Consider the following 24512-nt stretch of genomic DNA (forward strand, 5'->3'; position numbering starts at 1 on the left):
TGACAGCTGTGACTGTCTCCAGAGCCTGAAGTCCCTCAATGACCACATTTTACGTGTCCCAGCGTACTCATCCCCATCCCCAAGCTCAAGCTCCCCATGCTTTATCCCAAACCAAACAATACCCAAAGAACAGCACTCTTGCCTAAGCAACCAAATAACGCCACTGCAGCTACTTCTTGGTCTGCTAAAACCAGCTCTGCAAACCTTGGTGTGCAACACTACTGCAAAGTGCTCTGCTGCTTCTTGCCAGCAATCACTGGCTATGGTTTCCTGACTACACGCTACTATGCACATGCAGCCATTCATATAGTAAAATTAAGACAGTGCCACTGGAATTAACAAAACGTTATAAAAGGGGTCAGATGCTTTGAATATATAATTTCTCTTAGCAATTTAACAGTGGGTCAAGACTCCCTTAGTGAACTAGGCAGCAGGAGCCTAGGCATGCAAAAAATTAATATTCTCTATCTGATTTGGTATACACAGACTGTTAAAGACCCCTGTGTATTCCTGAAACAGTTTATAATCCCTCTTTTGTGCTGTATAAGCAGTTTGCATTCTGCACTTATTCCTTCAAAAATTGATTTAGAAAAATCAGATGAAAACTTTTCTAAGGCTGAGCAACACAAATCCTAATTTTTTTTCTGATCCTTACTTATAGGCTGAAGACTTAAGTCATGTTGTAGTCTGCAATCCCAGTGCTATAGTGTATGCATCATCCTGCTTTCACTAAAATTCATTATTCTTTGCCAAATTTATTTTAATTAATGTGTTCACTTTGGAACAAGGAAGCAAAACCCACAAGTTATTAATAAAATATATCAGCTTTCACCTAAAACTTGACATTGTTTTAATACTTACAATATGTTGTATGCTAGTCCCCAATAAAGACAACTATCCCTAGATATATAGAAAAAGATATGATATGCATTACGGACTGCTACTGTTGTTAATCAGGAGTGAAAAATCTTTTCTACTTATCATAGCACATTAAAAGTATCCAGCTAGGTAAGATTTAACTTAGCAACACTGTTTATCTTTTGAAATACATGGTTTGATCAAACACTGAGCTTCAGGCAAGAATAAGCAAGTAGTAACTATAAAAATCATCAATTTTTCATAAATGTCAATACACTGGCAGATATATCCTCTTTGGCGTTGTAATGTTGGGAAGGGACCCCAGAAGAAAGAAAGGAATGTGACTCCAAGAGCAGTGTAAAAGGCTACTGTCCTTACCAGAAATTTCCTTTTCTGCTTCCAGTGGCTTCCTTGTGCATTGGTGGCCACGTGTGCTTCAGTAACAATCTTGATGAGCTCCCATTCTTCATCCGTTGGCTCTGGTTTGTGCCCAATGGTTTTCTGCAGCTCTTCCCGACGTCTCTTCTCTCGATTTTCTTCTATCAGCTTCCTCTTTGCCAACCGCTTGCTGTCATCCAACACCACTAGCAGGGGAAAAGCATACAAAAATGGCAGGAAGCTCTTAAGGCTGTCTGAACATTGGTCTTTTCTGGGCCTGAGGTGCTAATTGATTACAGACACCTTATCTAATCAGTAAAGAAGTATTTTGGTAAGATCCACAGTTGACACAGTTCTCACTTCTCCCCCCAACTTCATTTTCTCAGAAGCCTGTATTGCAAAGAACGCCTTACCCTTCTGGTAATGTTTTGTACACTGCCATTGCCTTCAGTGACTTATTCCACCAGTAAAAAAAGTATCTAAAAGTACTAGTAAAAGTATCTAAAAGCTTTGTAAGGACTCAAAGTGATCCTATAGAGGACTTGGGAGTAATCCATGTTGGGAAAGATGCACTTTTGTTTTCTTTAAAGTGCTATCAGCACGGTTACTGCTTTGAATTGTGTAGAATGTGTTCTTGTAAGCCTGCAGAAGGTAACGTGGATTTAAGAAAGTGGGAGTACTTTTTCACAGGAGGCTCAATTACCTGTTGTACCTCACAATCAGAAACAATTTGCCTTTGGCTCTTTCCTTAAGCCCTACAAATGGTGCTGTTCTGTAGGGCTCTTCCTAGAGCCCCGCTACTTCCAGTGATACCAGACACACAGGCCCCAGGGCTGCACATCTCTGACCACCACTGAAGGTTTTATCCCGTTACCCACGCAAACGTGAACAGGCCATTTCAACAGACTGACCTGCTTTAGCAGAGGAGGACCCTTCTGATCCAAACAAAACTGGATCAACGAAAGCCCTGCTTACGCACTTCTGTTCACACATTTTAAGTCAGACTATCCTAACCTTCTTGGGTTAGGGGATAGCTGGCCCGTCTGCCGTGCTCAGTGACAGCTCCTTTGGCGTCTACATAGGTGCAGCCCTCAAAGGCCACAGCAGCTTTATGGTAATAGCCTGGGCTAGTCAGAACCAGACTCAGAGGAACTTCTTACTCTGCACAGCTGCTATCCGGCCCATGTTCACCACTGTTTGCTGCATCAGACTGGGCTGGAGGCAAACTGGTGACCCAGGGTTACCCAGCGCCCCCTCTGGAAGGTCCACCTGGCTAAAATGAAATTGTGTCATTTCTTCTATCTCCCTCCAGACAGAAGGGACTGTTATACATTACATTATCAATGATAAGTTAGACTATTTTTCTGTTTATTTGGCCTGTTTTTCTGTCAGTTCTTCTGCAGAAGATTATGCTGGCAACAACCATTAACATTAATGCATGGGGGATTTACATGACTTCCATTTTCACTAATCAAATTTATTGGTGTAAATCTCCGTGCAATGGCAAGAAAAGAAAACCCCTAAGGGTTAATCTTACAGCCATATTTTCTAGTTCTTTAGAATGAGAGTCGAACTCTTTGCAGTAGATAACTTCTTCAGGGCTAAAAATAAAACAAACAACTGCAGGATGACTCATACAACGACATTCAATTTCACATCCTCCAGAATTTTCTAAACAAGATGTTTTTTTCTCAAGCAAAGTGTCCGTCCAGATGCATTTCTCCCTCCTCTCCTCTGAAGAGTGAACATTCATACTGTTACTCAGCCTGGTAAGGCCAGGAGAAGGTGCAGTCTGGTGAAGGATAAACACAAAATTACAGTCCCATGAAAGAGGTTTGATGAAACAAGCGTAATTCCCCAGTACAAGTTATTAAAAAAAAAAAGAAAAAAAAGTGCTCGTAGTTCTGCTCTACTTTAACTATTTTCACCCATCAACATACTTTAAGCAAACACACACATTTAAAAAAAAAAAAAAGATAAAAGAAAGAAAACCAGAAAAATATACTTACAATCTGTTGCCATGCCAACAAAGATACATTTTTTGAAGCGACATTCCTGGCACTGATTTCTTGTTACTTTGTCTATCACACATTTTCCTTCATATTTACAGGAATAGGTTGGATGGAGGTTTTTCTGAATGGTTCTTCTAAAAAAGCCCTAAGTGCAATAAATAAATGCATTAAAAAGCATTAGCATTGTGCAGTTTTTTCAAACTGGAAGCCACTTTGGTTTGGTAGGAATGTACCTAAGGAAGCAAGATAACATACTTCATTCCATGAAACTCTCACAGAGAAAAAGAACAAACTGGTTTTGTAGTGTATGGCATTTCTTTTCAGAGTTTCATGAAACATTTCCTCTCTAAAAGTGAAAAATACAGAAATATCTTAGGCAAGTAAAAGTCTAAGTAATGCTGTCTTGGAGGGACAAATACTGTCTACATCTTCTTGAAGTCTTATGTTTGTGTGTGTTAAATTTTTTTGTATTTGAACTAGAGAGTTTATTTTGAGCCCCTTTCTAAATTACATAATCATTTTGAGGGATATTAAGAGGCACATACATACTTTTGATTAAAGAGCAGCTTCTGCAAATATTAAGAATGATGGTCTGTACGTGCTACTAAAGGATTAAGAACAAACAGTTCTACTCTTTTCTTTCCATCACAGCCAAATAACCAATCAACCAACCAAATCTGTGCAGGATTAAGAATTTTGCAAACACAATTTACACAGTCTTTGAGTTTGGTTATAAATAATGGATCCATAATTATCTGTATTTCTGAGGATTTAATTTGTATTTACCACAGACCTCTGTATTCAAAACAAACATCACCAATAAAGATCCTTCTACATATATATCTATTCTTTCTTTCTATCTATCTATCTATCTATCTATCTATCTATCTATCTATCTATCATAATATAAATCTGTATTGCCAATTGCAACATGGATTTGAGGTTAGATCCTAAACTCATGTGAACTAATGTAGCTCCACTGATTTCACTGCTTTATACATCCTACAGACCCTGGCCTTAGGTAAAGAAATCAGATACAACTTATCTCTGAACATTATGGGCCTAATCCTGGTACTAATTTCAACATGACTTTTCTGATTGGTTTCCGCAAGAGCTGGGTAAACTTCCAAGACTGCAAAATATGGACATGATAGGCTGTAAAGCAAGGAATTTAGACTTTAATTTCAAGTTTCACCATTGTTTGAGACCATCTACACAGAGCAATGCAGCTTGGGACCACCCTGACATAGAGAACATGCTGGGACCCTAGTTCTGTCTGACTGAGGCCACTGAAAATGGCTTTGGTTTCAGTGAAAACAATGGCAAAATTCAAGTGAAATTTTACCTAATGAATAACCTTTTTTTTTTTTTTTTATTTTATCTAATGAATAGTCTCTTCACTAGGTGAAAGGTCTGTTTTTAATTATGTTAAATAACATCCAGTAAAAGCTTATAGCAGTGTGTAATTTCTTTTAACACAGAATGTTGAACTGAGACATACAGTTAAGTCTGTATTTCAGCTTGAGCTCCTAACTCCAGTGAAGACAATAAAGAGCCTTGTCCTCATTAGAGTTTTATCTTACAAGATCCAGCTGAGAGTACAATTCTTTCTTCCATAATAATGATAAGACCTGAAATCTCAATTAAACTGAGTTGCATAAAGCATGTGTGTGAGCCTTTGTGAGACTGGGACCTGTGGGGTTGAGGCAAAATCCAAGAAATCACAGGCAAGATGTCCTTATGTGGGGTTTGGATCCAGTCTCAAACTCTTATCTACCCAACAACTGAATCTGGATCCACGCTGAACTCTGTGATGAATTCCTAGAGACAAGACCTGCTCCCCTCCTCCCTGAAGATCAAAGATGGCTCTGGACAGTCAGGGACACGGGATCTCTAGTTACAGCAAGAGATGGAAAAAAATCTCTGATGAATCTCATGAAGTGGTGCGGAATTTCTGTTTTCCAAACCTTGCATGGGACTTAACATCAGTCTAGCTTTACAATGGCAAGACTCCATCACCACGTGTGTTGGGATCAGCACATTTCATCTTCCCATTTCTTTGCACTTCTCAAAAACTTTTTGCAAAAAACCTCTTTGATCATCTCTAGATACAATGTGATACGGAAGCTGCTCTTTCTATTTGTCCAAACAATCACAGAAGTGTTATTTTCATCAATAAAAGAAAGCACATTTTATTCTAAGGCAACTACTCTTTTCCTAAATGAGTTTACTATGCACCTATATAGCAATAGATGCAATGGGTACAGTACAGAGAAACATTTCAGTGACGTCAGAACTCACTGTTTGTTTATTTGTGTTTAAATTCCTTACAATTTAGTTTTCAGACATTATGTGTGAGGATGCTTTGATCATGAAAGCACTTGCCAAAGCATATTTTTGGCTGTCATCCCTGATTAATGTTACAAAATAAAAATGATTTTGAGTGTAAGCAACCAGTATATGTCAAATTAATTGATTACATGTAACTTTGGTGATAAATCACACAACTGGAAGTATATACGCAGATCTTCCAGAGCATGGGTTGAAATTGTCCACACAAAAAATCAAATCCTGTACAATGAATAATTTGGAAGAACAACAACAAATCAGAACAAACCAAACCAAAGCAAAGCAAAACAGTCAGTTTGTAAGCCAACTATAAGGAGGAGAAAGAAATGAATTACTTTTTGAAAAACATTAGCTCAGTTCCTTGTGCACACAAGCATTGTTTTAAATTGTACATCAGACAGAAGATAAAAGTGGATTTTGTATGCTATATATGTAAAATGGCTGGTAGGTATAAGAAGAAATACTTCAGTTGGAGTAACAAAAACCTTAGTACGAAAGCTGGCAAGAGATATAGCTGTTCAGCTGGGAGCAAAAGATATTTCATGCCACAGTGTTGCTTACTTCTCATCCTATCTGAATTAAGTCATATTCATACATTTTATGTATTGTTATCATCTGGTATATGGGATGCAGATGTGTAAGGAACAATTGTTGAGTTCCACAGTTCTTTTTCAGATATAAATATTTTTCATACATATTATGTATGTATGTGTATAAAATCATTATGAATATCACCACAAATCTGATATACATAGGATATTTAGGTCTTCGTGCATTTCATAAATGTAACTTAGGGCAATTATGTACAACTGAAAGAACTACTTCAACACAAGGGTTACTGTGATGTGGGGATCTAAAGCTAATCCAAACCCAAAATCTCAGATCCAAATATTCCAGACTTTGGGGATGAACAGAATACGATTTTGTCAGCTTAGTCCCATGACACTAGTCCATGACATGTGTGGTCCTATTTGTTTAGAAAAACAATCATTTTTTATTTTCTGCAGGGAAGAATAGCTTTCTTACAGGATCTCAAGCTATTCAGGCAAATTTATGGCAGTGAAATCATGTAAGATGTGCCTGATTGTGTTACTCTTTTTTTTTTAAAAAAAAATTTACTTGCCCAAAGCAATCTATTTTTTAATTTTGCATGTAACTTTAGAGATGCAATTTAGAGCTGAAAGCACATTTCAATATGCTTAAGTTAAAGAAGTCAAAATCTTTTTTAAACTGTCTTAACTGGGTGTCAATGCGTCCCAAAGTGATGGATGTTACTATTCTATGAGCATGTGGAAGGGATTTTGATTTTTGCTTCTTCACAGTGACAATGAGAGGAACTGGAACACTGTTAATCGCTACAGACTCTTCATGGCCATAGGCAGAATCTCAGCTATTGCATAAACAGCTTCACTGGAGTATGCCGATGTACACTGGCTGAGAGAGAACATGGCCAAAGAAACATTAAAAAACGGAAATGTAAGAGCTAACAGTTAAACAGCAACGACAAAAAAAATCTAAATTTCTTCCTTTTCAGAAGCAAACACTGCAAAAATCAACTATATTCCTTATGCATATGAAGAGCAGAGGCATAGCCAGATACGGCTTATCATCAGTACTGGATGTTCTTATTCGCTTCTAATCTGTCTTTGTTTTATTTGACAGCACAGTTCAGGTCTGTATAATGGAGGAGCTGGAGAGCTATTTCTGATTCCCACTTTCCCACTGTGCCATTTACCTTGCAACCTTCGCAAGTGATGCAGCGATAGTGATATCCGGTGGCTTTGTCCCCACATACTACACATAGCTCATCCTTGTCTAAGTAACTGGGTATATACCCTGTAAAGAAAAAGAGGATGCGGCATGTAAACTTGATATAAAATGATATGATACTTTTGATATAAAAATATTATATTAAAATCCACTGTGGATCTTCTCTACCAGCCCCATACTTCAGAACTCACTGAATTTCCTGAATAAAAAGCTCATACTCTGTTACAGACTTATTTAAACATAGTCCATAATATATTTGACTTTTCAGAATGTTTCAGCATCTACTGGTCAAGAGCGCAAAGTCAGAACATGATTGTTCTCTCCTGAGTGAAATACTGCCTCAGAAAAATCAATATATTTATTTTTACCTCAAAGTCTTTGATGTGAAAAAATAAAATAACAGCAAGACACACAATATATTTCTCTGTTCTGTTTCACAAAAAGTCTGATATACATGTATACTGAAGATGAGATGCCAGGTTGCAGGGTGACTCAAGGACCTGGTAATAAGAAATATTTACTGAGACATTGTTTGTTTCAAAACAGCTCCACAGGTGTGGTTGGAGAAGCACCAGCAACAGATAGCCCAAGCTGTACGGATCATACCTGAACCTGGGCATGTTCCACAGGGACATTTAATATAGCCTGAATTTAGGGAAAAATATGTGGGTATTCAAATATACATGTGTGTGTATGTGCACATGTTAGAATGACATTTTCTCTTCTGAAGTAGTTTACCAAACACCCAACAAGTGAAATCAAATATTACTGCTATGAAAAACGCTGGCAATGCTTGGTTCTTTTCCCACAGTGACATTTGTTTTGATAAAATAAACATATTTTCAATTTGAGCAAAAACCAAACCAATTGTGATGGCAACAAAAAAGTAATTCTAAACTAAAGAGAACTTTTAAACAGGGCAAAATACAAACCTTTCAAAATAAGTGTTCCCATGACTCAGAATTAATGGAGGTCTGGTATATGGTACATTTCCTTCTGAAAAATCTCTCTGTGAAGATGTAACACAGAGATCTCAGATTCAGTCTGAGAGGAGAGAGGGAAGTGCAGCTATTTGCGTAACTGTGTAAGATTATTAAAGTGTAGTAAATATTTCACAGAATCTCAGAATGGCTGAGGTTGGAAGGGACCTCTGAAGGTCATCTGCTTCAGCCCCTTGCTCAAGCAGGGCCACCTAAAGCCAGGTGCCCAGGACCATGTCCAGATGGCTTTTGAGTATCTCCAAGGATAGAGATTCCACCATCTTTCTGGGCAACCTATACAAATGCTTGGTCACCCTCACAGTGAAAAGAAAACATTATTTTATTGTCTTCAGATGGAATTCCCTGTATTTCTATTTATGCTCGTTGCCTCCTGTCCTGTCACTGGGCACCACTGAGAAGAGTCTGGCTCTGTCTTCTACCTGATGGGGGATCAGGTATTTATACACATTGGTAAGACCCCACCTTGAGCCTTCTTTTCTCCAGGCTGAACAGTCTCAGCTCTCTCAGTCTCTCCTCACAGAACAGATGCTCCAGTCCCTTCATCATCTTTGTGGACCTTTGCTGGGCTTGCTTCGGTATGTCCATGGCTTTTTTGCACTGGGGAGCCCAGTACTGGACCCAACACTACAGATATGTCTCACCAGAGCTGAGCAGAGGGGAAGGATCACCTCCTTCAGCCTGCTGGTGATGATCTTCCTAATGCAGACCAGGATGCTATTGACCTTCCTTGCCCCAAGGACACACTGCTGGCACATGTTCAACTTGCTGTCCAGCAGGAACCCCCAAGTACTTCAGCGCAAAGCGCTTTCCAGCTGGTAAGGACCCAGCCTGTACTGCTGCATTTATTATTCGTCCCCCAGTGCAGGATTTGGCATTTCCCTCTGATGAACTTCAAGAGACTCTTCTCATCCCATTCCTCCAGCCTGCTTAGGTCACTCTGAATGGCAGCAGACCCATCTGGTGTACTGGCCACTCCTCCCAGTTTTACATCATCTGCCAACTGGCTGAGTGCAATTTATGAGTGTAATGGGGGACAGTGCTTTGGATGTGGCTGCCTGTAACATTATCCCTTGCCACTGGCTTGTTGAACCCATCTGTAGCACCACATGTTGGACTAGACTCCACGCTTGTTGTCTTTATGCAGCCTTCACACCAGTATGGCTCGGTATAGCTCGGGGACATGGCACACCACAGTCACATGGAAGGCAACCAGCAACAAGACTCAGGGCAGCAGAAAGCTGCTGGGAGGATGCTGCAAGAGGGGTGGCCATCATCTTCCTGTGACTTAACATGCTAGAGGGCCAGCTCAGTAACAGACAGTTTAAATGAAAGTGCCTTCTTAAGGCCACACTTGCCAGAGGTTCTCCAGAAAGAAAAGCCCAAATCAGAGGAAATACTTGAAATTAACCGAGCTTAAAATACTTGAATTTTCTGAGGGCTTGTGAGTGGATTAGGAGAAAGTAAAGAAGGAAGAAGGCAGGAAGCATTTGCATGGTCTACTTCATATGTCTAGTTTGAGCATAATTATGAGAACCTCAAATTATAGAGGAACATATATCCCTCTTCTGTAATGCTGGGAAGCAGGAGAACTCTGAAGCCATGCCTGGGTACCTGCATCTCAGGTTTGCCAATGCTCCTACTGGCATCTGAAAGGGGAGTTGGGGAATGAGCTAAGATCTTACTGATGTATCATACCAGTCTATAATACAGCAAAAGATCAGATTTACATTCAGGTTACATTTCTTCATGATGAAGAAGTTGTGCTTGGATAGACTGGTGGACACGTGGAGCTGGTTCTGTGACCTTGAGGGAAGAGAGACAGCAGGGTTTTGACTCTTATTTACATTGCTGATCCTAATGGACATTATGCCAGTGGGGGATTAGCAGAGATTATTATCTCCATTCTGCCCCCCTTTTGCTCACACCTGCCTCTGCACATGCAACACATACACAACATGGAGCTGATGCAGGAGGCAGCAGATTCAGCAGAGTGATGCAGAATTTTCCACTAAATTTCTGGTGAAGATTCACAGCTTCTTGTTATTGCTGGTTACTGCTATACATGAAACGCAGACTTAGCATAGCACAGACTATGTCCTCTAAAATTCAGTATCCCTGGTTTGCTTCCTTAAGAGTTACTTCTGAATTAAATGGCTTGGTATTTCATTAGGTATGTAATCTGGTTAGCACTGCTCATGTAATGGCAGCTTTGTTCTACTGGAAGAGCAGGAGAGAGAGTCTAAAGCACTTCCTTAAATATATACAGTAGCTTGTACATGTGACCACTGGTGCCCACCTCCTTGGAGTTTCATGACTTTATTCAACCCAGGAAGCAGTTTCCAATCTGGCAGAAAAGACAAATCTCCTACAGGCACTCCTAGTCAGAAAATAAAACCGGCATCCTTACATGCAACCGCATTCCCAATTTTGTTGCATCCGAAGTGTTACATGGCAGCTATTTAAGCTACTTAAATGTTAAGTATTATTTTGTGCCCATGTCACAAGGCAAGCACAGAATTTGAAATCTTCTACCAATTCAACAGGAAACTTAACCCAAGAAATCCTTGGCAGTAGAATTGTGCAATAATCATCTTTTTCTTTCTATTACAAATCTGAGAGTGATATCCACGCTTTTGTAAATTTTTAACTCTCCTTCCAACAGCTAATGGGGAAACTGCTAGAAAGAAAGTAGGAAAACTTGACCTTCAGCAGTAATTTAAAAAGACAGAATTCACACAAACAGACATCATGCTAAGAGGAATAAGGAAACTTACACTCAGTTCTTACAAACCATAAGGTTCACTGTAAATAATTTCTAGTAGTTATAAATATTCAGTCGGACCTCCATATAAAATCAATGCAATTTTATTTGTAAAATGTGCAGATAAGCAGCCTCTGTGCATTTTTGCTGCTACTCAGAGTCAGAAACAGAATCAGTGGGAGGACGTTCAACAGCGTTTTTCTGAACCTGGTACCAGCATGGAAACTATGAACAGTGCAATGGAGATCCTTGGGGAAGCTGTGGATGGCAGCAGAGTTGTCTGTTGGATGGTCTGAGAAAGAAGCAGAGCAACAGACTTCTCTCACTGCTTGAAGCACTTGGGGAAAAACGAAGAGGGGCAGACTAGTAAGGACTTCTCACATCAGCAAGTACCTTGGCATCTTGTGTTTTAAATAAATCTGAACCAGAAATAAAAACTCCTATGTGGAAGAAGCAGATGCTGTCTGCACAGAGTAACCCAGGTGCTCTCTTACGAAAGAAAAATGTCTGATGACAAATCTCATGGAAGCCCTGGGTAGGTTCCTATTTCTGGTGTCTATATTTCACCCTTTATTTCTTGGTCAAAAACTAAGTAAATAGCTAAGAGTGACTGTTCAAAAGCAACACCAACCTCCTTGAACTGTACAGTAATAACTAATATCGTTCCTTTGTCTGTCAAGCCTCTGTCTGCTGTATTCTAGCATCCTCATGATCTACGTCTGGTGCATCCGGTATGATCCTCAAAGTTAACTGCCAAGTATGACTTGACATTGTTCATCCCAATGCCCACCTTGGATCTTTGCATTGAGTGGAGAACACCAATGAATGACCTTGACCTGCCATATCTGGTGTTTCCCTTGCAGCCCAAAGTAACTCCTTTGCTCCCCAGACTCCCACCTGCCACTCAGTCTAATCTTACTGTCTTGGCACGGCTAAGTGCTCAGCAGGACCAGTTGCTCTACCTAGAACAGTATCTTGTATAATCCATTATAACCAATCCTGACAGTGATTTACAATATTTTTAAAATCATAACTGTAGCTTTGTAGAGGTATGACAAGAAATAACTCCCTTTGACAGGAAAAGGTGAAATGGGTTTGCCCCAGCAGCTGTGAGGACAGAACAAGATCTGCCAACTTATGCAGTCATTTGAGGTACTGTTTCATTAATAATGTATGCCGGCATTCTCAAATTACCATTTACAGGAATGATACCTTAAAGCAATATATGTGACCCTGCACAGTGTAACAAATTGGAGAGATGCAAATGAGACACTCAGTGGCTACTCTTGCCCCCACCCTCGCAATGAGGCAAAGAAAAGCTATTTAAATGAAAACAACCACTGAAAAAGGATACTGCTTTTTTTTTTTTTTTTTTTTTCTTTCCCCCCTGTGGGTGTTTGTTTGTTCTGAGAAAACTGAAGAATTTATTTCAGTTTTGTTAAAGTATTGTTGCACAGACTTTACATCTCCAGGTCTCTTTGTACAGATAATGTAATATTGACTCAGGGATTAAACCACACGTTAAAAAAATGCTAGGACCCAAACCGTATTTGACTACCAAACGACAATAGGAATGATGTCGATGCAAATAAATGATGTCTGTATACCAAATGTTTCTTATTAGCGTGTTCCCGATCCACCATAGGCTTATACCTTGCAAGCAGAAAAAGCCGTTTTTTGCTACTGCAGAAGGACACTTGAGTTTTAAGACCATTATTCAGTATTTTGATTTTCACGGTACACTACCAGGCTCACGTATTAAATATATTCCCTGAAATCTTTCTTTCTCTCATCTGGTATGGTTTGCATGACTAGAGACCACTCACTAAAATGAGGAATTTAGGACTTATCAGTAAGCTCGTATTCACTTACTAGACACTGCAGTATGAAAATGAAAGAGATGAAATTAATTACTACCTTGAGAATCCCCAACTGTATTAAAACTGAAAAGAAAATTTATAGTGCTGTTCCACCGACTCTATAGTCACATTGTAACTCTCTGCAAATTATAAAAATTACAAGAACCATCCAGTTATCATCCTTGATACACTTGTGTAGACAAAGCTTAAACAGAGTGTTTATCGGAGAAAACATAGAGCTGAGTGGGAAAAAGCATACTCCATTCTTGTTTGTGCTATTATCAGTATTGATCTGAAAGGCTGGGCTGATACACTGATCCTTGTTTCCCGCTTTCTTTAAATTACTCCCACTGAGAAAAATTGCTTATTTCTCCATCGAGCTTGGAAGCACCGAGAATGTTGTTAAACAGATTCACCATTTCTTGTTAGCTAGCTGGCTTGCTTGTCCCGAATTTTGATCTTTGACATTCTTTGATTTATGGAATAATTAAAAATTGACAAGAGATTCTGCAAAGACAGCATTTGGAACATTTTTTATAGTCTCTTTTCCCTCAATGCCTTTTCTATGTATTAAGCCTGCTCTTTGGGCTGAGTCAGAAGCCCCATAAACAGTAGTGCATTTTGCACAGATGTGATGAAAACATTTTAGCCCAAACTGTGTTATCACTTAAACTGCTGTGATTGGTACTGTACTTGCACCCATTATCAACTAAAGGTACAAAATGCACTACTGTAGAGTCAGAACATGCATTTTTTTCCCAAAAAAATTATTCAAGTGTTTTTAGAGACTATAGCTTAGTATCACAAGTAACATATTTAGAAATCTACATCTCACTGAACATTAGTTTTAGTACTGATGCAAGAGCAAAGTATGACCTAGTTCACTTTCCTATCTTTCATCTGGCTGTGGAAAGGTTACAGTAAAGGAGATGAAAATGCTTTTTCCACTGACATTTTTATTAAAAAAGAATCATGCAATTCCAAATGTATAATGATTTGCTGAATAAGATGCATTTTTTCTGATCAGTGCTATTTCCTTAGGTGAGTGGTCAAATTAATAATTTTTAAGCCTAAAATAATTGTTAGTATACTGGGAGCTGCTCTGCTGCAAAGGCCAAGATGACAAACCCTCAGTGTTTTTGTAAATTGATTATATTCACACATACTCCCTGCACTGATGAGAAGACATTTTGACGTAACCTCCATGTTACATTTTCTTAGCTATTCAGAAAGTACCCTTAATGTTCTCACACCGCTGAGAACTCAGTTTGGACTAATTCAGTTGCATACTCTAGCAGTTATACAGTAAGTATTCTCAGCTGCACGTAAATTGCCTGAGAAAATATAAAGGGAAATAATAATGATAATTACAATTATAACAATAACAACAACTTCCAAAGCCCCACTCTCCCACCATACCAAGAGCCCTTAGAAAGATGACATTAACCTCACCTTGCATCTGGGAAGCAAGGTGAGCCACAGGGCTGAGGAGTAGGCACTGCTACAGCTTGACTCGTGAATTTCCGCCTGCAAACCCTTAGTTTGGGGGGCCGCCTCTGGTTACTTCTGGTTTGCCCCCACAGAGTCTGAAGTTAAAGCTTAACTTCATAGACACCCGAGGGCATCTTTCATTACCTTTGTCAAAGAAATGACTGTGCAAAGGGAAGTGAAAGCCAACTCTCATCCCTGTTTTAACTTTGCAGACCTATTTCCCACGTTGTCCAAATGGCCAAAACACTGCGCACACACCAAATGTGGGGATCCTGAGGTTTCCAGACCTCTGTACATATATGTATTTATTTTTTACTTTCCTGACTGCACTACCTCTACCCTGTCCCTGGGTACTCCTCCTCGCTGTACGCGTGGTGCAAGAAGGTTCAGGGACACTTTTGTCTAGCTGCTCAGCCTCTGCACAAGGGTCGGGTGGCACGGGCTCTCCCGGAGCATCACCCATCCAGTGTGCAGTGCTGCAAGCTCACCACGGCTGGCGGCACCGTGACAGGGGAAAACCAGTCCAGTTTAAGCTCTCTGGGACAGAGCTGGGAATAGCACCTTGTTCACACAATAATGAGCCCTGTTCTGCTTATCACATTTCACAGCTTCATGTGGAAAACAAAGTGTATCTGGTTGTCAGTCTCCTTCGGTAGGATCAGGTCCAAAAGAGCTTCCTTAATAAAACACAGTAAGCTCTCACATGAATATTGTGCTGCTACCTTTTAACAGCATATGCTTCAGCACAAAAGATAACGGAACAAGAAGCAGATGGAAAGCTAAAACCACACCTCCACCTCTTGATTTTCTGGAGCACAATTTTTTCCTTTAAAATGCAAGTCTTTCATCAGAATTCGCGACCGATAATCAGGAAATAATACTTTTAAATGTACTGTATTAACTGGAGCGGCTTAAGTGCTTTCTTACATTTTAGAATAAGCAGCTATACTTTCTAAATACTTATTTTTTTCATTTAATGACACATTTTTGAGGTTTCTCGTTCTTGTGTTTTAAAGTTATTTTCTGAATTCTTTTAAAGTGAAATAGAGAAGTAATAAATATGTCATAAATAATCATTTTTTCAGCATATAAGATGTTGACTTTTTTTCTTCCCAGAGGGAAAAGAGGACTAATTATTTAATAACTAGCAAAAGTTTTGATGGGAAAAGACTCCATGTGCTACTGTAAAGTACAGTCTGATTTGAACAGCATATTATTGAGATGATTACAAATTTCAGGGGACTAACAGAAATACCAACTGCAACAATCAAGACTCCTCATGAACACCTGCTTAGGGGCTTAATTTTGCTTTAATGGGCTATTACCAAGGCTTCTCTAACAAACTACATCGTCCCCCCAAATCAATTGTGGATCAATACAGACACACATGCCCCATGTAGAGCCTTCTGTTCTTAGGACAGGATTAAAAGACTCGTTAGTTTTATGATAGCTTGGTTAAAAGATGGAAATTTAAAAAAAAAAAAAAAAAAAGAGAGAGAAAAGATGCACATGTCCCACACAGTTTAGATCTCTTCTGCTTAACCAACTCAGCATTTGCAAAGGTTTGACAGAAGGAAGGCAACTCTACATTGATTATCACAGTAATAAGGCTCTAAAGAATCCCAAAGCATGTTGCTCAGTCACCATAAACGATCAATTAAAAGCCTGCTTGAGAGCTGGCTTCCACCAAAATTCACTGCCATTTCTTAGTGAAACTGAGGTAGTGGAAAACAAGGGCAGACAAACAGTTTTTAAAAAGAACTCTGCTCTGCATCCTTTCAACCAAACAAGTACAAAAACTTTAAACAGACCAGATGTCAGCTGTCTTGAGTACTGAAATAACTTAAAGCTCTCACCTAGGTATACCAATTATTTTTTATAACTTTTAACATTACGAAAAATGTACTCCTTTGCTGACTTTGCAATAGCCTTTATTTTATATAAGTTAATTCTGAGTATTATTTTTCTTTAACCAAAAATGACATGGGAAAAGTCTACAAAGAGTTATAAATTCATTAGTTAAAACCCAATAGCAGATAAATAGCCTTAAAAAGCATTTAAAATGTTGCACAACACAGAAACATGCATTACCCACAACTACATTTAGTCTACAATTTGATCATGTTATTACAGCTTCCTAGAACAGGATTTTAAAAAATACTTACTTTACTATGAAATACAATGCTGTTCAAAGTATAAAATTAAGATATTTTTCTACCAAACATACAGATTTATTGCGTCAAGTCCTAATGAATATTGCCTATACAAAGGAAAATATATCAGTTTTCCATGTAGTTAATAAGATTAAACAGTCTACTTTTTACTACAGAGTCGCTTTAAAAGTAGTAAATGGTGTTTTCTCTACCTATCTAGTTACATCAGATTCATCTGGGTTTCGGGTAACTGCATACAGAAAATCCGGTCTTTACAGAAAAGGGATATTATGTTGGTCCAGCAGACTGAGTATCTTTAATAATGTGATTTTAAAGAAACACGGAGAATGTATACTCTGTATGTGCCAGTTTGCTAGTCTGAGTTCACAACAAATAACACTGAAAACATATCCAAGTGTTTGTTGGTATTTTGGGCTCTTTTTGAATCTGCTTTGTTTACCTGAAAGCAACAGAATAAATTCTGAAAACAGGCAATGATTTAACCCTGAGGGAGCAGGTATTGCACCAATTATCTCTCACAAACATATTGATTAGATCAACTTTTTGGATGCAGAATAGTCTTTCTTTCATAGATATATTCTTGAATTGTCAGTCTTTTTTGCTTTGTATAATCATAAACTACATGGTTTTCACTTAAAAGACAGTTACTCTATTAAACGTAATATTTCTTCCATACATATTTACAGTTCTATTCTCAAAATATTTTTCCCAAGCTTCTGAATAAATAGAGTTCACATTTACTGATAATGGGGACTCACACAAATTGTATGTAACCAGAAACACAGCTTTAAGATGCAGAATATATAATGACAACATTTCAGAAGAGAAACTTTCTTATCTAGCTCACTGGTGAATAGCAAATGAACTTAACAGCCCCTGAAAGCAGAAAACAAGCAATATATTTGCAAATTTCTTTTACAGATTAAGAAAAAGTGCTTGGAAATCCTTATCACTCACAAACCTTATAATCACCTAGCAACCTATGTTACTGCTGCTTTCAGTTTTGAACAGGCAGCCTTCACATTCAAAGATGTATCTGAGCCAACTGATGCAACTGTAAGTTTAAAGCAAAACAAAAACAAAAACAGATTTTTTTTTTTGTTGTTGTTATTTAAATAAATTGCCCCTACCTTTCTTCTGAGAGTACGATGGCGACTGCACTTGAGAGAAAGTAGGTTTTTCTTCGGTGAAATATTCAGGTTGGTTGTACTGATTCAGGGCCATGTCCATGTCAGAGTACTCGCTTTTAAACACGTTTCCAGGGTAACTACAGGTATAAGGCTGATTCACCGCCCAGGCCTGTTCCATATATATGTTGTTACTGTGCAGGACCTGAGCATCACAACTGCTGTAACCCTGATTATCTTCAATATATGTGCAATAATCAGTGGATTGCATGTAGCAATTGCTACCGGCAGCTGGGTGCACTTCATATATTTCTTGCATACAGTAGCTCATTTTGTTACCCTATCTCAGCTTCTACTTTACGTACACACACACATGCATACACACGCAGGCATGCATACACATGGAATGGGAGAGGAGCAATGAATATACACCAACAAAGTCGACTGCGAAACAGCCCGTTTTACTTTGGAGCAGCACCTGATGTGCTAAAATCCTATTTATATTGGGACAGCTTGTGAACTCCCCTGCCAGTCAAACATATTGGGAAGCAGATTTATGACAGTCAAAGGTCTTAATCTGTGACCGTAAATTAATTCCAAGGGAAGATGGCAGGCAGGTAGCAATGACCACCAGACAAAGAAGTGACGTCCCAACAACCCTCCTGTTCCCCCGTTTGTCTGGAATAATCATTTTATAAACCATTTCCAGCCTTTTTCAATATGATTAGAAAATGATTACTAAGGCGAGGACACAGTTATGTCACTGTAGTTGTCAACTTAAGTGTGAAGCATTATAAAGACTGCTTAAGAACTCCCAGAGGGGATACGCTGAAAATCCTAAAATCAATAATCCTGTTTTTCAGCATTAAACCATAGAAAATCCAATAGTGCTGGGCTGATGACCCAAACTGTAGTCTAGTTTTACAAAATTTAGCAACTTAATCTGTCATCAGATTTATTGATTTTGTTTTACAGAATTACATGCATGAATCTCCCCAGCCTTCCACACATACACAATCCTCCCCACTGCCTGGTAATGCATTTACGGGAAAGCAGCTTTTCTAAACTTTGGTGATTTCGGGAGGTAATTTCTATTGAGTTCAACAGGTGGGAAACTTCAAAATAAGATAATCAGCAAAAAGAACACTGCTTAAATATTACCAATAAGCTAATTGCTTTGCTAGTCTGCTTTGTTATCTTTTATGTTTCAGTAATGAAGTAGTTTTAGAAGTGTATATTTTTTGACAAGAGACTAAGGAGGGTTTTTTTCTTGTTTTGGTTCACCTATGAGCTATGAACATGTCAATGTCACTACAACAGAAACTACATGATCTTATAATTGCTTAATGCACCCCAAACCTTGGTACAGTTAATATACCTTGTTTAATCAGCCATTCTTTTTGATCTAAAAGAAATTATTTTATTTTTAACATATTAGCTGCTATTTGTTTTTTACTAGACAACCTGTTTTTTCTTTATAGCACAGTTAAAATATGGTAAAACTTGTCAAACCAGCAACAAGACAGTATCCCTCTTTAATGTCTGTTCTTATTATTAGGAAGTAGAATTATTACTGATTTGCTAACGAGGTCTTAGTTTTCTTATTTCCCTCATTTTAAACAATCAACAGGATTGACAAAATTACCATGTCAGTTGGCCCTGTTTCATCTAGGATCTTAGGTATAAATCCAACAACCTTGATGAACAAAAGTTCAGTGAAAAAGGTAAGACCTGGGCATAACATGTACATATTTCACCCTGTCAGCATACTGTTTAATGTTTCAGTCTAATGCAAAGAGTCAACAGAGGAATGTTGTCCCTTCCACATACAACCGTAACTAACCTATCTAAATAAGAAGCATTGCCAATTAGTTTCTAATGTGCAGGCTAACAGAATTCAGAATAAGTGCTTCTGAAGATCAGAGAAGTTAAAATTCATGCTTGAATTCTTTTTTTTTTTTCCCCTCTAACTATGAAAAAAGGATTTTTAACACACATTTCTTATTAACTTGCTCAGAAAATAATACATTTGGTAAGTCAAAATGAACTCTATTGAGATCAATTCTACTGAAGTCAATGAAGTTGCTTCCAAAATGAACTTATTCTGTTAAAACTCTGATAATTTAAACTAAGATCTTACTTCATTAAGAGCTCTAATATTTACTGAAATCCTAAAAGTAAAACACAAACGAACACTCATTCTTCATGCTGTTTTTACCAAGGATCTAACTTAACAAATAGCGTTGTGAAATACAATGTGAAAAAGCACACAATAGAAGTTAATTTTCATTTTAGCTCAGGCCCATGATCTAAGCATGTCTTAGGCAAGATCCAATTTTTCAAGAATGGATGTCCAGCACTTCATAAAAACATGCCTGTGTTTCCAAAGAAACTCTGCAATAGTTGTTTAAACACCCCCCCCCCCCCCCCCAACCCATACCCGTTTATGTGATCGCTTGGTAATACTGTACTACATACAAATGTAACACGTACAAGCTGCCAAGCTCATTTCTCCACGCTCCACAGAAAGAAAACGTTCCACAACTGCAATATATAGGTTGTTCGTTTACCACAAAAAGATCTTCTGTACAGCTAACAGGTATTTATGAGAGAGCTTGCACAGAGGTGAGGCTGTATTTTACAGGTTAGCAGAGCAGAATACTGAGATACTTTTAAATCACCCAGAAAAGTTTTGGAGAACCAGGCTTTAAATTCTTAGTGGGAATTTCTCTCCATGTGGATTTGTTTTGTCAGATGAGTCAAAATTCCTACGAATTTTCTTATCTCTTGTTCTTCCCTCCCCAATTTGTTTTAGGTTTGTTACTGAAAAACTAACCAGAATCGAGATCGTGTGTAGACAGAGCCGTCAAAGCCAGCATGGCACCTGAGGATATGGTATCTCGATGTGGCACTGCCTGTAATTTACTTTCTGTTCCAAAATAAATCCCTCAAACATTTCTTATTTTTTATTGCTATGTCAATAATGCTCAGAAATGTGTCATATATACTACTTTTGTCAAAATTACAGTAATACTGAAAGGAAATTAAATTACATGAAACTGTGAAGAATGAGCAGAAAAATAAAGATGGATGAGAGCCTTTTCTGACAAAAAAAAAGAGATGATAAACACTGCCAGGGAATGGGGCTTCTTTACCTGTAATGTGCTAACATTAAAGAGGTTTATAGCACTGCAGATTGTTGTTCCCTTGGAAACAAATCAGTTCAAAAAACACTGCAGAGATCTAACATTCTTATTAAAACTGAAATATTCCTAAAATATTTTCATTTTAATCTCTTAGGGTCCAATCCTGCAGGTCCCTTTCATGTATCACTTTGAATTAAATCATCTGATAAAAGACAGTCAGACAGGGTCTTTATCAAAAGTCTGAAAGTGGAGTAGAAAATAATATTAACAGGTTTTATTTGTCTTGTATTCTGGTTTGAATATTAGAGTCTTTAAATCATGTCATGTTGAGCTTTCATTGCCTTCAGCAGTGTGCTATTGCACTTGGAATTTTATTAGTTCACAAGTGTTTGATTAAGTGAACACATGGAAATTAATCACTAGCAGAATAAAACCTCCGGTGCAAGCAAACAGGCCAATGAGAAAACAGAAACTTTGACACTGTGGCAGAAGAGGATCCAAAGTTTGAACCCTTCACAGTCTGAGGTGTCAGTTCATTTTATTAAAAAAGGCAGAAATTACTTGCTGTACATGAATCTTGAATGCCCCAAAGGTTCTGAAATACTCACCCTGGTGTAACTCAGAAGTAAGTGTAGTGCAGTCAGTGATGTCAGGCTGAGAATGCCCAAAAAGAGGTGTCTGCAGGAGAGGCTGCCTTATACTAGATCATGAAGCCTCTTCATTGACTCCTGTTTTAAAAATCCTAACTAAAACTTACATTTATGCACAATGAAACACCCCACTAAACTGTACTTCTGTGACTTCACGCAGTTATGAGAACCACCAAAACAAACGCACAGAAATGTTAAGGCAAGACAATATTGCTGTGGATGAGCCTCCCGACAGCACACCCAACCAGCCGAGATCACTGACACACAAAAAAGAAGTGTCATTCGGCGCAATCCACTCTGTTGTGTCCCTCTGCTATCTGCGTGAATGTCTAGGTGGCGTATTACCCACAACAGTCATATTTTCCCTGACTGTTTCCAACCTGTGCACCCCTGGGCTAGAGTCCTGGCTATCTAAACGCTGCAGCTAGGACCCCTACGTGCCACTTCTAGAAGATGTGGCAGTGTCAGCATGGGGGAGGTATTGCAGAGCATTCAAGTTAGTCAGGTCAGAGTGCTGCTTCTAAAAGATCATATGGAAGGATCTTAGATTGGTCATGTTCACACTTTATATATACAGATGAATCAAAATCCAGTATTTGGTCAAAAAGTTTTGCACATTTGAGCATGTGGTTGCAAAGATTAAACATACCTTCCAAACTCTTAACAGTTACGTACACTTGTATTATCAGCTCCTAGTTTTATAATACATATTTTTCCATTACAAATAACTGTTACATTTCCTATTTACAGATTTTCTTCTTGCCTGCATTCTCTCAGACACCTCTGAGGGGAAAAAAATTAGAACACTGCTCTTCAAGGAGAACAGAAATCTGCACTTTCAGGACACACAGAACATAACATAGGACACATCTCAGACAGTCCCTATCTTTTCATATCATAAAGAAAATACACTGATGAAAACTGTATCAGCTTTTGAGCAGAAGTACTAACGTGGCTTTTGCAACACACATAATTTGTCAAGTACTGCTACCTCTGTGCCCACACAGTGAGTATGTATATATTTGCACTACCTTATTCATCCATGTACTATGATCAGAGACTCAAAATGGTCCCTCAAAAATATGACATAAAATATGTAGAATTGTGGAATTCTAGTGTTGTAAAGTTACAATAGCATTTGACAGTTCCTGGATTATTTCTCAGTAGAATCAGATGTGAAAAATTGTCATTTTGTCTACATTATGTTTATTATAGCAAGTCATTCAGTTGAAGGAAAAACAGCTGAAGCTTTCTGGCATAAAGTAATTTTTTTGGGTTTCAACAGATGCAGCAAGGATGCAAAACTTGCTGCCCCTGGTTTAAACTTGAGGAAAATTTTACTTACACCACAGCACACCTCTTTCTTCAATACGTATTGTTAATTCTTTCTCTAAAACTGCTTCTCACAAAACTTGCTGTACCTTGGTTATGACATGCCACTAAATTTGTATGTGACTCATAAAATGCCAGTGTGATGTGCCTTTTATTGAAACACTTCAGACTCATTAGTCTGTTTGGATAACAAAGAATGTCATAGTTTATAGTTAAATGTTCAGATTCACTACAAATCCAGTTCTCCCTGAATGTATTTGACACCGTGAATAAATGTGGTTAAAAGAGAATGGAGCTTGCTCCTTTATGATCAAGACTCTTCTAGAGTTCATGTTTGCTTTTTTCTTGCACTAGTTCCTTGCGCTATTCACAACACATGAGGGTAGCACAGTCTTGTCAGAAAGCATTTGCTCCTTGAGAAGTTTGCCAACGCGCTGGCCAACAAAATTCCTGAATAGTATTTGTCAGCTTTTAAGATGGTCTCTGAGCAAATATTGCTAAGAGTATATAGACCTGTGACCCAGACAACCCAATTTGTTAAGTCTCCCCATATCTCATAATTGGAAGACCCTGTTAGCAGACATCAGTTAATTACATGGCTTATCTCATGAGAAAGTAACTACCAATACTTAAAACATGCACCTTTTCTGAGTCATTTCCTACCCCAACTCCACATGACAACTTCAAGGTAAAAAGTTCCATTTGTTCAAAATCAAAACCAAGCAGAAAGCTAGCTAATGTAGCTTGACACAACATAATTAAGACTCTTGGGTGGGACTGTCTGGGTTTGGCAGCCTCCTGACAGCCCTTAGTAAGACGTTAAAGCGATCAACACCTGACATCTGTTAGCAAAGAGGCATTCTGAGGTAAAGAGCAACTAAATCTAAAGAAATCAGGTACTTAGACCAGTTTAACTTTTTCATGAGGTGATATCCTGCCTGACACTGTAATCTTTCTTTGTGGAGTGACGCAAGACTTAAGTAAAAGAAAACAACTTATAGTCACTCCCTCCCAGTATGCAGTAATTATTTTTTAGGCGAATAACAATCAATAATTATTTATCTCAGTTTAAAAAGGAATAAAAATAACTTAAGCACTAAATTTGTGCTAATACCTAATCTATTGTGATTCTTAAAAGGATCACAATTGTGATTCTTAAAAGGATCAAGGTGCAATAGTGCACCGATGTGAAGAACAAAGCTACCTGAAAGAAAATGGTTAATTCACCTGACTACTAAGGCAAAGCATATTCATAACAAAAAGTTCCATTTATTTAACCTCTGTGTACTTATTGAGGCTTTAGGGATGGTTAATAATAAGAAAGAAGAAAAGGCAAACACCACAGTCACAGTTGAGAGATGAAGACCCTGAAAGTAGTAACAGAATGCTTCCATTTGCATTTTTAATGTATCAAGGCTATGCTTTATTTAAAAAGGCCAGGTTCAGAGAATATTTTTGATCAGCTTATCAAGGGCCATAAAGAGGGAGGCAAATACATTTTTGAAGGGCTAAAAGAATAGATATTATTTTATATTAGATATCACACAGAAAAACCCAGTAAGTACTCATCACAGTGTCATCTGGGATCTATCTTCACAAAGCTA

General features: G+C 38.2%; 1 protein-coding gene across 9 annotated transcripts in view; it reads right to left on the minus strand.

The window, feature by feature from the left end:
- The window catches only part of THRB (thyroid hormone receptor beta), a 166549-nt gene that overhangs the window by 9494 nt on the left and 132543 nt on the right, over window positions 1–24512 (minus strand). For 8 of the 9 annotated variants that reach the window (XM_074900533.1, XM_074900537.1, XM_074900535.1 and 5 more), the window contains 3 exons: window positions 7333–7433; window positions 3246–3393; window positions 1237–1442 (listed from right to left, as the gene is read on the minus strand). In XM_074900533.1, the coding sequence (XP_074756634.1) occupies window positions 1237–1442; window positions 3246–3393; window positions 7333–7433 (455 nt within the window). Of the gene's footprint in view, window positions 1–1236; window positions 1443–3245; window positions 3394–7332; window positions 7434–17783; window positions 18238–24512 lie in introns of those variants that run through there. The other variant, XM_074900531.1, reaches the window with a different exon arrangement.

This window comes from Athene noctua, chromosome 2, assembly GCF_965140245.1.
Source record: "Athene noctua chromosome 2, bAthNoc1.hap1.1, whole genome shotgun sequence".
NCBI lineage: Eukaryota > Metazoa > Chordata > Aves > Strigiformes > Strigidae > Athene > Athene noctua.